The following is a 13,862-nucleotide window of genomic DNA, read 5'->3' as shown; positions in this document are numbered from 1 at the left end:
TTTCCCAACAACTTATATATCGTCTTAATCTTAAAATAAATTCTTTAATCACCTGTCCGGGAGAGTTTCGCAGAACTATTTTTCCAACGATTAAATTAAATTTCAACATTTTAAAAAAAAAAAATTCAAATTGAAACTGAGTCAAACATATTTTAAAATCAAATGATAAAATTATACTATGCAAGTTGAAAATAATTTTATTTTAATAATATGCCTTTAAACTGTATTAGAAGAAAAAACACATAAGTTATACAAACAAACTAAGCTAAAAAATATATTAAAAACATCTTTATGAATCATGAGAAAAGTAAACAAAAGACTTTAAATTTTTGAATAGTAGATTTCTAATATCTTTTATAAATGCATTCTTTTTTTTTTTTTAGTTCAATAATAAATCAGCCTATTAGAGGAAAATTTAAGAAATTTGAAGATAATACAAAAACTTTAAATTCATACAAAGATTATAGCTCCGTTCAATTTTAAAATTGCTAAGCGATTAGTCGGGTATTCTCTCATCATCGTTAAAAAGAGCTTCAAAAAATTATTAACATAATTACTTTAATATATTATATGTAAATATTCAATACAAATTTTAAGGTGCATAAATTTCACACATTCTAACACCCATAATTTCGCTAGTGCTTCCCTAAAATTCATCGAGTGGCTAAGTTGGGAACTTATATTACAAACCATATTGGTTGAAACAAGCCATCGGGTCAGGGCTCGAAAAACCACCCGTCCTCGGCGGTCAAAAATTCCCCGCGGACAACGAATTTCTCGAATCCGACGTCCGCGTGGACGGCCATTTTCCCGTTAATGTTGGTGATACATTTTCAATTTTTGTTATCTTACAAGAGTCTAGCGCCTCACTTCTAAAATGACCCTCTAATCTAGAAATACAGCAACATACTGACAATGGTGGAATTGACGTTTTCTCTGTCTCCCGTACTTCAGCGGTTGAAAGGGACTTTTCAGCAATGAACTTACAAAAAAAAAAAAAAAAAGAGCAGTACATACTGGTCTTAAACAAGAAGCGTTAAACGCAATTATGAGCATCTACCTAAATGGAAAACCCCTCTCAGATTTTTGTGCAGAAACCTCTGTAAATCATTAGCTTGATTGTGGAACTGGCAAGCGTCATATTTGATTCATTTAAAAAACGCAGTACCCTCGGATAAATTGACATTCCAGATAACTTGACATTTGTCATTTAAATTATTTCATAACAGAAGTAAATTATTTCATAAAAGATATAAATTATTTCATAAAAGAAATAAATTATTTTATAAAAGAAATACTAGGTTTCTATTAGTAACCTAGTATTCCTTTTATTACTGTATAATGCAATCCTAGTATTTGTAATCCTAGTAACTACTAATTCATTATGCAATTTATATAAATGTTTGTAGTAAATCAGAGAAAATTATATTTTTATTTATTTGGAAGCGACGGGTTAGTTTCATAGGAGGACGGGTACATTGTTGAACAAGCCGTCCTCGGGGGCGGGTAAAATTTTTGAGTTTTTTCGAGCCCTGCATACGGTGCTCTTCTTTATTAATTAAACTAAATTGTAATAGTTGATAAATAAAAAAGTCAAAAGTATTAGTTGACAGATAGCAAAACACGATAAATGTAAGCTACTTTGAAAAATGAGGCAAAAATAACAAAAATAAATATGATTTTTTATTAATATTTACAACATTTTCAATGAGATTTTAATGAAATGTATTCCGCTTATACATTCGAATGAAAACAATATGCTGAAATAATTAAGATCTAAAATTTTATGAAGGTTTTGGCCTCGAGCCAGGTCTGTTATGACCAGGTCCACGATTTTGACCACCACCTCGGCCTCCACCCCTCGCACCAAAAGTACCTGCAGAAAAAAAATGGAAAACAATAAGGAAAAAGTATTAGCAAACACAATAAACTTAATCATCAGGGGAAGGTTGCAGTAATAAATAGTATGCATATAACAGTTTTTTGAACAAAAAAATGGATTTATTTACTAACAACAATTAAAGAACAAAAATAAAATAATATGAAGAGTTCAAAAATTTTTAAAAATTTTCAAAATTCAACATTTTAAAATTAAGATCATTACATTTTAACTTAAAAAAACGTTTGAAAAAAATTTCAAAAATTCTATTTAGAAAAGTTTTAAATTCATAATTTTTACACTAATAAAAATATATAAAAAATCATACGAAATAAAGAATAAACAAAATAGTTCATCATCTGTAAATTATAATCTTTCTTAAAATATAAAATCAAGTAGTTTTAACCCACTTAAACAAAAATCAACTTCACAAAAAAATTGTTTAAACAACAAAAATATTTCAAAATTAAAGAAAAAAAAACCTGTACAACGTGCAAAATAAAAAATAGACAACTTAATAACTTTTCCTAGAATTATTCATTTTGTAGATAAATTCAATAATTAATGGTTTTATAGATAAAGCCAAACTCGCAAAAAGTAAATTTAAAATCAAGAGGATAAATTTTTGACTGCTCTCCTGATTAAATTATTTTAACCATATTTTTCAGATTTCAGCTACCCGCAATATTTTGAGGTTCAAAAATTTATATCCAGTATAATAAAAGGAAATTCCTTTACTTAAAATATCATCAGCTCATGTTGATTAGCATAATTTAAGTCAAATCCAAAGAGATTAAAATTGAGATGTGTCAGCATGTAAAAACCCAATTATTCGAGTTAAAGTTATTCAGCTTTTCTGTTCATTTCCATTATTATTTATTTATTTCGTGCTCTGTACACAGGAAAAAATCTTTTCTGTTAATAATGAAATGTAAAATATAGTAAATGTAAAATAATGAAATGTAAAATATAGTAAATGTAAAATAATGAAATGTAAAATATAGTAAATGTAAAATAATGAAATGCAAAATACAATCACTTGATTTTGAAACATGTCTTTTACTTTTGGCACTGGATTAAAGCATGAAAATATAAGCATATAAAGTTAAATTCAAAATTCCAACACTAAAATGCTATGTTCTAATAATAAAATATGAAACCTATTCACCAGGATTAAGTATTTGATTGATAATGGTAAAAGTTCTGCACCCTAACTAAATGTTATAAAAAATAATTTAGTTCATAGCTGGGCTACTCTGTCAATCTGGGAAAAGCTTTCCTGGAATCATTTCATTTTGAAAAATGTAGGACTAGAATAACAAATAAATTATAAATGAGCTTTTAAAACAGTGCAGACTGGACATATATAACATCTACATGCACCAAAAACCAAAACTGACCACAAATAAACAATGACAACCAAATTAAGCAAGTGCTGCATTGTTATAAAAAGTAGTTTTTTAAGTTTAAAACAAGAAAAGCTTAAAAAATTATTTCAATGAAGGGCAAAAATAATAGTTTTAACTACCTCTGCCACCTCCTCTTCCTCTTTGACCCATTCCACCTCTTTTTAAATCACCTCTACCCCGACCTTTAGACAAAGTTTCTTCTTTGACCATATCAATAACTTCATCTGGAATACGCATGTATTTAATTGTGCTACCTCGAACATAACACTCAGGCATTCTCCAAAACTTATCCCCATCCTAAAACACAAGATAAAAATACATATAAGATATAAACTAATTAACTTTCAAAATTAAATACAGAAACTAACAGAATAAAACTATGCGTTAGCATATTTTCAGCAACATCAAAAAAAAAATTATAAATAAATAAAAATCATGTATATATATGTGTGTGTATCTATATGTGTGTGTTGTTTAGTCAAAATGGATTAAGTTAACACAGGATGCCTAAGATGAAGTATATTTTAAACAGTTAATAGTTAGAAAAAAGTTAACCTGATAATACAAGCTATATCAAGAGATAAAGATAATTTATTTACATACAGTAATACCTTAATTATTTAAACCTTTTCCTCTGAATTTATTAATCTCTGTTAACAGATTACAAAAAAAAAATTTTTTTTCAGTAAGAAAAATATAAAAAATAAAACACTCTGATTTAAATTATTGAATTTTTACAGAATTAGAACCAGAAACTAGTGAAGTACGGTTTTCTTTTCAAGAACAAAAGTGGGTCTGCAAAAAACTTTTTTGCAGAATTATTTAAAAAATGCTTTTTTTTTTTTTGCAAAATTGTTTTCAAAAGATTGTTTTTCTCGCATACCGGAAAGAAACGCTTGAAAAACCACCGTGAACTCAATCGGAATTTGAACAAAATTTCGCCAATTTAATTTTTTTGCAAAATATCGTTAACAAGACATTTACAGTTTTCTTAAAATAAACCAGGGTTGGCAAGTTTTTGACACATGATGGTTTTTACCGGTTATTACCATGGTTTTTACCGTCAAGTCAAAAACCCATAGTTTTGGTAAAACTGTATTTTTATTTGAGTTTAACTGCTTATAATTTAAAATTAATAAATTTTTGGGCAATAAAATTAGAAAAAAAGTTGTTAAAAGATATTTAAGAACAGATTCTTGCATTTTCTCAACATGTTTATATCAAAACATACTATTTTAAGTAAAATATTAGGATACTAAGCAAAATTTTCAACATTTCCAAGCATCACTTTGTTTGGCATATTACATTACTGAAGAATGTCAAGATTGATTACTTTCATTCATAAAATCTTGCTTTGAGAAACACGTGTACACATAAAAAGAAAGCCTCATAAAATAAACTTTTCTTATCATTTTTGTTTTCAATATTTTACACAGAAATGAGACATGAAAAAGCCTGGGAAATCCTTTTAGAGTTTCCTTGCAACATTGCAATAACCGTTTGTTATCATTATCCTCAATGACAGGCTTCCATTGACAGAATCTTCTCGAATTTTGGACTCATCCATACTAAACTCAGAAAGTGACTGGGTAATGAAAAATGCGCAAAATTAGTCACTTGCTATCGTATGCTTCGGTACCGTGACCCCGACTACTGAACATGTAATTTTGTTTTTAATTAAGTTTTGCTTAATATGCTTTTTCAACTGAATAAAAGCTTTTAACTTGACGAAATAGCAGCAATTCTTGACTTAGAGTTTGTTAGTACTTACAAGTTTTGAAAGTTTATTTTAGCTTATTTCTAATATTTAAGAAATGCCAAATTTTAAATTATTCTTTTTAATTCTTGAATTTATTAATAGTTCCAAGCTTTTTTGTTTGTTTGTTAATTTCTAACAATTAAGAAGTGCAAAATTTTGAATCATTTGCAAAACAAGCTATAATAATAAAAGTAAGTATCACTATTTTCAATAAGCATATTACATTATTACTGTATGAATGTATATCCTTCTATAAGAATACATGTTTATAGTTCCAAAATTAATAGCAATCATTTACAACATTCATTTATAAGGGCAATTATGTGAAAATAATATATTGTCCGCTATATGCCATAAATTTAAGAAAACAGTAGGTTTTTGACAGTTTTTATCGGTAAAAACACGGTTTTTACCACTGTCATGTCAAAAACCAGTTTTTGACGGCAAAAACCCAACCCTGAAATAAACTCTTATCTTTTTTTCTGCATGAGCTCTTGATGACTTGAATTTATTTATTTTTTCATTTATTTACTTATTTTACGCAGACTTGCAGGAGCAAGACGCGACCTCGGCATAACTTTCAAAATTAAAAAATTCCGTAGTGGCTGGAACTGTGTACTGCTGAAACTTGAAATTGATAGTATAACTTCTTTTTTTTTTTTTCGGAAATCGCGAAAATTTAATCGATTGTTGGCTCTAGAAAAAAAAAAATTTTCACTTCTTTAAGGAACTTCATATTTTACTTTTCAATAAAATATGACTGAGTGAAATTTTGTTACAAATTCAGATAAGTCAAAGAAATATAATTACATGAATATACCTTCTTTTTGTATTTGGCTAAAATAAAAATATCGATTAAATATTTTTAACATTAGATTATGACCTGAAAATTACAAATCCCGCATTTGAAGTAATCACTTTATAACACACAACTAGATCTAATTCAAATGTTGTGGTAATTCTATGTGGGTGATTTGAAAATTATTTCTGCAATTATTGTCATGAATTTTTATATGGTTTTCTAAAATCTCAATGTTTTTCGCTATTCTGTTATTACTACTGATATTCGATTAAAAACATGATGATATTACAACACCTGAAATTCAAATCACACATTTAAGGAATCACTTTTTGAGACGTTCATTTTGTGCCGATATCATTGTAAATCCATGCCATGTTTCTAGTATTTTTTTCAACAGTTACTGTTGCAAATTTGCAGATTTTGAAAAAAAAAAAAAATTCTTGAAATTTTTTTTTACACAATATTATTACAACACTCGAAAACCGAAAAGCGCATTTGATTATTCATTTTTAAAGAGCGATTACACCATTTTTTCAACAATTATTGCTACTGATTTCCATATACTTTTAAAAATTTGAGTATTTTCCATATATTATTACTGCACATGAAATTCAAATCTTCATCTAAGCAATCAATTTTTGTAACAATAATATTGTAAATCCATATGTTTCTTAGATTGTTTTTTCAGCAGTTCCTGTTATTGATTTTCACATGGTTTTTAAAAAATCTTAAAATATTTCATACACTATGATAAACTCAAAACTCAAATTGCACAGTTGTGTATTTACTTTTTGGCAAGAAGATTCGAGCGGGGTTTTTTTCTGATTGTTATTGTTTTAGTTTTTTGTATTGATCTTCACATAGTTATTACGATATTATTTATTCAAATGCGCAAATTTCGAAACATGCATTTGAGTAACCTTTCTTTGAAGAGTTCGACAGAAATCCACATAATTTTGCTATTGGTGTTTTTTCTTTATTATTAAATTACTATGGTACGGTCTACTATGGTATGGTCTTTATTATTAAAGTACATATTAATAAATTAATTTTTTTTTTTTTTAAATTACTGCTATGGATTTCAGAATCTTTCAAATTCGTTTTTATTAATGTTGTGACGACTTCCAAACTGCGATAAAAAAAGGAAATAGAGTTGATGTCCCCCCTCCAAAATGTGATAATATCCATAATATTAATATATATATATTCCTTTATATGTTATAATATTATGAGTTGATGAATAAAATCCAGTTTTATTCCTTATGTGTAGACCTTTCTAAAAACACAAAGCACTTCTGCTGTTATAATTTGACTGCAAATATATTTCAGTGTTAAAAGTGTAGTGTAATATTCAGTGTAGTGTAGAAAGGCTCGCCTTTTGATTCCTATAAAAGCGCTCTTGTTGCCCTTTTTTTTGTAAAAATAAGCCACACTTGAGTAGATGTCAATTAAAGGAAGCAAAAGATAGAGGTTACTTGTTGTTAGAAACTAATTTCAACATTCATAGAGAAATTTTCAAAAATAAAAATTATAAAAATTTAATAGCAATAACAACCATTCCAGATTTAAATTGTTATACGTCTCTTCAATGAGTATAATTACGTCCCATTTATTTCTTCTCCAAGTCTTAAAAACTGTATTCTTTGGGTTAATTTTTTTATTTCTCAAATCTATTATTTTATAATTAACATATTAACAAAATGTTCTTAAATAATGCTGCTATAATTATATACTTTGAAACAAAAATATATATTTTTTGTTGGAAATATTTATGTTTATGAGGAAATAAACAACGATGAATGAGCAATTACGAGGGTTGGCGAGTATAGCGAATAGAAAGCAGAGCCGTCTACTTTTTTAAATTCTTGGTAGATATGATACATATAAAGCATGTATTTTGCTAATTCACAAATAGAAATATATATAATATTTTATTTTTCAAGTTTAAAATAAAAAGAGTTTTATAAAATCAGCTCTGAATGTTACACTAGTCACCATGGAATGATCCTAAATTGACAAAGAATAAGTGACTTTAATACTACAATGAAACTATTAAAGAAAATTTATAATGAGAACCAAAAATTAATAACAGGACACAGTGACTGAAAATTTCGTCCCATTTACTGAAACTTAACTTTTAGCCTTCAAGCTGTCGCATACAATTTGAAAAATTCAATTCACTTACAAAGGCACCAGAGGGTAATACTTTATAAAAAATTGTTGAAAACCTTACGTCTTACATGTAATCTAATATGTATTATGGACTTAATTTTGTTATGCTAAAATGCGGTAACAATTTTGTAAATAAACAAAAAAAATAAAAAGAATACTTTGGAAGAGAGACAAATACAACTTACCCGCGAAGTGCAAATAACTTCTCTCAAATTGATATTCATCCAATTGTCACAGTTGACAAGATGACCGTTATATGTTTCACCATTTTTTAACTCTACAAGCTGAAAAATTAGAAAACAGAATTTATAAATATTATCAACAATTAACAACAAAACAAATACAGTAGAAGACAAATCGATAATTTTCCATACGACCATTCATAACAAACGATACAGGAAAATGATGAACGCAGGCCAATATAAGATGTTAAATAATCACTTTAAAATGAAAGAAACATAATAAAGTGATTAACTTGAAGATTGATAAATAAACATTCAGAATAAAAAACATTTGTACTTACTACAAGAATATTTAGAATGCAAAAACAAATTTATTTATTTAAAATGTTTGGAAAGTTTGTTCTCTGTAAGTTTGTAGAATACAAAAAGTTCCCCATCGTTTCAAAGACATTAAGGCATTCTGCAAATGAAAGCACTGATTGTAATTCTGTTTTTCCGTTTTCATCAGTATCACTTTGCAATTTTCAGTTTGTGCAACCATTTTTTTAATCAACAATACGTAACGTAACAGAATCAATTAGAGCACACATTTCTGAAAGGCCTCAAAGCCCTTAAAACAATGGGAAACTCTGTTGGTTGCACTGACAAGAGAACAAAAATGTCCAAATATTTTAAACAAATAAATACATTAATCTTTCTTTTGCATCATTGTAAATTATTGTAAATTTATTAATTTCCATACATTTTCTATTCATTATTTGATATTATGTTGACATGCATTGGTTGTTTTCTTGGATTTATCATTCTTAATGAATGGTTTGTGATGCCATATTAGGCATCATATATTTCCCAGATTATAAAATTTCTTTAATTTCTGAAACTTATTTTTTTTAATCCTTCGTAATTGAATTTTAATTGAAATAAACTAATTATTTAATTTTTATTTTTTCATTTCAATACTTATGTAAGACTCGCTAATTCAATGTTGCGACTAAATTTAGAACAAAAATCTATTTATAACACTTTATTCTTTATTTCTTACCACAAATATGTTTCCAGTCCATTGTTATACTAATTTTAACTCTCTTTTCGGCAATTCGAGATCGCCAAGTTATTTTCAAATTTAATATTGATTGCTTTAATTTTCGGCTACGTTATCTTTCCATAATTCGCCAACCTTGGATCTCTTCCTGTGCTCCTAACCATCCATTGGAACCAATTCTTACACTTTAAATTCAGAACTCTTGGAGTGAAGATTGGGGGGGGCCTTTGGGGCCTCCCAGACCTAACCGTTGAATAATCTTAGCAGAAATTCTCGATACGAAGAAAATTATTTCTTTTTATCCCTTTAAGGAACATCTTTTCTTTACTTTTATATTTTTTAATTTCGCCATTCTTCTTAACATTTACTTAACCCCTTAACTTCCACGGGCGTATATATACGTCTCGGCCAGACGATGCGTTAACTGCCGCAGGCGTATATATACGCTTTCCCGAAGTACGATGCTTTGCATTGCGCTGCTATAAATAGAACCACACCCCTCTACTTCAGAATGCAGTAAAATGACCTTGAAAGTGTTTGCTTTGCAAATGTATTACTAATTTCGGAGGAGGGGACATGGGGAAAGGATGTTATAGAAAAGTGATATCGTATTAATTGCTTGCATGTCTCTATTCGGGTTTATTCTTTTTTTGCTTTTGTTTCCCGTGTCTATTTGGTGCTTTTTATTCTTTCCATCAACGTCTTCAAAGAAAAATGCATCGCGAAAATATTCTGTTTGTCCAAGAAAAAAAATTCGTCATGAATCCCGCTATCAGTGCCAATGTGATGTTGGTTTATGTTCCATGTATCAGGATTTATCATGCAACAGCTAAGTTTTAACATCTTTTATATTGTATTTTTATTATTTAATTTAAATTCCGTATTTTCTTTCTTTCCTTTTTCTTGTCTTGTAAAAGTAAACTGTTTTTAAATTGCAACGGGTGCATCATTTTTCCCCACCAAAACACAGCGTAAGAAAGTGCACTTGAGCGAAAAACGGTGGCACTGGGGAATGAATCGCATAAATTTTACTCGGCAGTTAAGGGGTTAATAAATTTATTTTTCCCTAAAATGAATTTCATTCATTTTTCTGGGATAATATCAACATATAACATCCAAATTAAGATGTATGATGATCAAATTAAGATAATGGCCAAAAGTTGGCTTAAAACTACAAAGATGCTATCTGTACAAATTCACTAATTCAAATAATCGCCGCCTTTGCATGGTCCCTTGAGAAATTGATCCAGGTTCTACTCTATTTATAACTAACACAATAACTCTTCTCTTATTCCTTTATAATATAAATCTTGAAATTGCCGAGAAAATCTCTAGCAAACTTGAACAAAATACTTGCAACCTATTTGTTTATACGAAAAACGCACTATAAAGAGGAGAGTGACAAGTTATCGGGGAGATTTTCATATCCTGATCTGTGGCAGAATAATCGCCAAGTCTTGGCATTTTCCGGGCAACGGCCCGTTAGAAACTTAAAAAAAACATCACAGAAAGGGACCAACTCGAAAGGTATAACTCGTAACCACCCCCAAGCAAACATATACAAGCTTTTTTTTTTTAAATTGCAAGTTTAAAATCTATTTGGCCCCTTGGCGATTGCAGTTGGCGCAACAGATCAAGATACGGAAATATCCCCCCTGAGTAAACATCTACATGCTTGTTTTTTTAATGTTTTCCATTTAAAATCAATTTAATGCCTTGGTGATTATAGTTTGCATGACAGATCAATATCCTCATCAGGATAAAAATAATTATCTCAAAGTATAAATCTGGTGATTAGGATATCACCAAATAATCTAGCTTTCGAAATTTAGAATGTGTTGTAAAAAAGTGTTTTACTCATGAAAACAATTAAAAAGAACCATATCCAAAATTGTTAAGCAACTCAATACCCTTACCAACTCTGTACATTTACAAACAGAAAAGTTTTCAAACCAGAAAGATATAATTAATAGTTATCATTGTTCACTTTGAACATATTCAGCCTATATTACTATAAAACCACAAATTTTTAAAACAACTTACCATGGGGTGGTTTTGTGCTGTTCTTAGAAGAGACAATGGAAGCTGAAAAATAACGATGGTAAAATGAATAATATTTACTAAAAATATAAGATGTTTATGCTTAACGAAAAACTTCGTTTGAGAAGAGCTTAAATGTTTATCATAGAATTGCTTATCAAAATGGAAAACTTACCATTTTAGTTTTATTTGCAACACACCAAAATTACAATTTATATTGTATAAAATTAATGCAAGAGTAACAAAAACTATTTTATTTATAACAGTATTACCAGAAATAATACAATATTTGTTTTCATTTGCTAAAATTTGATACCGGAAAAATATGTATAACAGTCACAGTTACAGCTTAAAGAGTAAAGGTTTCAAAAAACCAATTTTTGATTCTGTCTGATTTGCTTAAGAGCTGCACAAATTTCATTTTCTCGAAAGAAATATATTCTAGCAATAATAAATCCCGTGTATCAAAAGCTTTTCGTTATTCAAATGATAAACTAAATGACGAATGGCATTAACAAACATTCTAAATGAATATCGTTAACATAGACATTCAACGCAAATACTGATTTAGTTCCCTTTAGAACACAACAATGTATTAATGTAATAAACTTTTTGCACATTTAAGAAAGATTCTTTTGACAAAGTTTCACCGCAGTCAAAAGTATGATGGAAAATTCAGTTATGATAGATCTAACTTTTCCGTCTTTAAAGGAATTAAGCTCTTATAGTGGCTCCGCAGATGCATTGATGCGCGTTTCATGCATAAAGTTTGGATTTTTTACATGAACAGCTGGGTAAACTCCTACTAATGCTTACTTGTAAACTGGCCACAAGTATTTTAACACGCTAAAATCACATACAACTGGCGGTTCCTTGATTGAAATTGCAATTAGCCGTCACCAGTTTCAGAATAATGGTATTCCTGCTTCATCGAGTTCGCGCTTATTAACGCATGGGCGGCCTGCTTGTTAAAGGAGCGAATGGGAAGCAAGAGGCGGAGGCTAATTTCCGAACATTTGCAATGACATGCAAACATTAACTCTGCACGTGCAAAAACAGACAAACTCAAATGCTTAAATCAAATTTCGATGTATCTTTTTAATTGTTTAAATTATTATTTCAACCTCTTTTGTGTGTGGTTTGTGACTTCATTTTTGAAAAAGAATTCTTGAAATATATATTAAGGGTGTGAAATACATAACACCTTTGCTTTCATAAGTTACCCGTAATCACCGAAACTATGTTAGAGGGAAAATTAAACACTCCATAAGCAACACAAACATAGTTGAATTCTAATTTTTTCAAATTCCCTCACATCTGAAAAAAGATTTTTTTGTTGCAAAAATAATTAACTGCAAAAAATTCGTGGGAGCTCCTTCATTAGCATATTTAAACAACTTTCAAAATCTTAACATTATAACTATTATGGTAGTAAAAGAAAAAAATCATTGCCGGACCTTAAACTAAACGATAGGAAAACGATATAGCACATTTCCACCAAAATATAATTTACAAATCACAATTTCATTTAAAACCCCATTTTCATGGGTCTAAACGAGAAATTCTCGCACTGTGCTATTACCTAACTTGAAAACTATTTTGTGGAAGTTAAGTTCTTATTGGATGTTTTGGACGAAATTATGTTGCATTTTTTTTTCTCTCTCTCTCTCTCTCAATGATATAGCGTAAAACTATTTTTATAAATGTATCGGTACTTTCGGAAAATTTAAATCTATTCTTTCATACAAAACTATTTTCAAGGGATTTTCGCCCCCGTATAAGATAGGTTGAACTCCGACCCACCTCAGGGGGGTATACGGAGATAAAAGTAAAATTATTACAATAAATTTCTCTAAAAACTAAAATTACAGTAAAATTTTGCCAATTGACAGTGGTGGTGATCAGTTAAAAGTGGATTAACAATAACACTTGACAATTAAAAATATGTGTTAAAGGCAATGAAACCCAATAGCGCCGGTGTAAATGTCGAGAATTAAATTATTATAATAATTCGCCCCCGTATAAATAGCTCCTTATAAATATAAGTATTAATATAAGCTCCGTATAAATATAAGTCCCGTATTAATAGCTCCGAGTAAATATTTATTCGCAATAAAAAATATTTAAGAAAAATAAGTATGTAAATTTTGAAAGGAAATGCGAAATAACATATATATTTTTATAAATTGCATATTTTTATATGCATATTTTTATAAACATTAAACTTGTTATGCTCTCGACATGGCGTTTTGGTTTTAATTCATTAAAAAAAATGTCTATAAATTTTATAGTACATATGTGGGTATTTTAAGAGAAAATAATACTAGTTTTTCAATGTTCTCGATTTGCTTTGGACCAAATTATTTTAGTATTAAAAAAAATGCTCTTGGAATATTTCAGAAAATACGATATTCATTTTTTTTCCAGCGAGGCCATTTTCAGAAAAATTCTGCAATGCACAATTCATAAAAAAAATTCCTATAATAATAAACTAATTTTAAAATTAAAGAAACAACAACGTTTCGACTGCTTTGCATGAAACAGTAGGCAATATAATATTTAGTGTAACTTATAAGA

At 28.7% G+C, this 13,862-nt stretch overlaps 1 protein-coding gene across 1 annotated transcript; it reads right to left on the bottom strand.

Moving 5' to 3' along the window:
* Positions 1-1,661: 1,661 nt before the first annotated feature.
* LOC107443327 (U6 snRNA-associated Sm-like protein LSm4) lies at positions 1,662-11,616 on the bottom strand. The gene is made up of 5 exons (XM_016057153.4): positions 11,461-11,616; positions 11,289-11,330; positions 8,207-8,305; positions 3,408-3,585; positions 1,662-1,876 (listed from the first exon to the last, which is right to left on the bottom strand). The coding sequence occupies exons 1-5, from the start codon at positions 11,461-11,463 to the stop codon at positions 1,785-1,787; spliced, it is 414 nt and encodes a 137-aa protein (XP_015912639.1). The 5' UTR covers positions 11,464-11,616; the 3' UTR covers positions 1,662-1,784.
* Positions 11,617-13,862: the final 2,246 nt, after the last annotated feature.

The sequence above is a fragment of the Parasteatoda tepidariorum genome, chromosome 2 (genome assembly GCF_982258835.1).
Source record: "Parasteatoda tepidariorum strain Cologne lab strain chromosome 2, Ptep-v5.0, whole genome shotgun sequence".
In the NCBI taxonomy this organism is placed as follows: domain Eukaryota; kingdom Metazoa; phylum Arthropoda; class Arachnida; order Araneae; family Theridiidae; genus Parasteatoda; species Parasteatoda tepidariorum.
The sequence above is the reverse complement of the archived record's forward strand: the minus strand, read 5'-3'. Positions and strand labels throughout refer to the sequence as shown.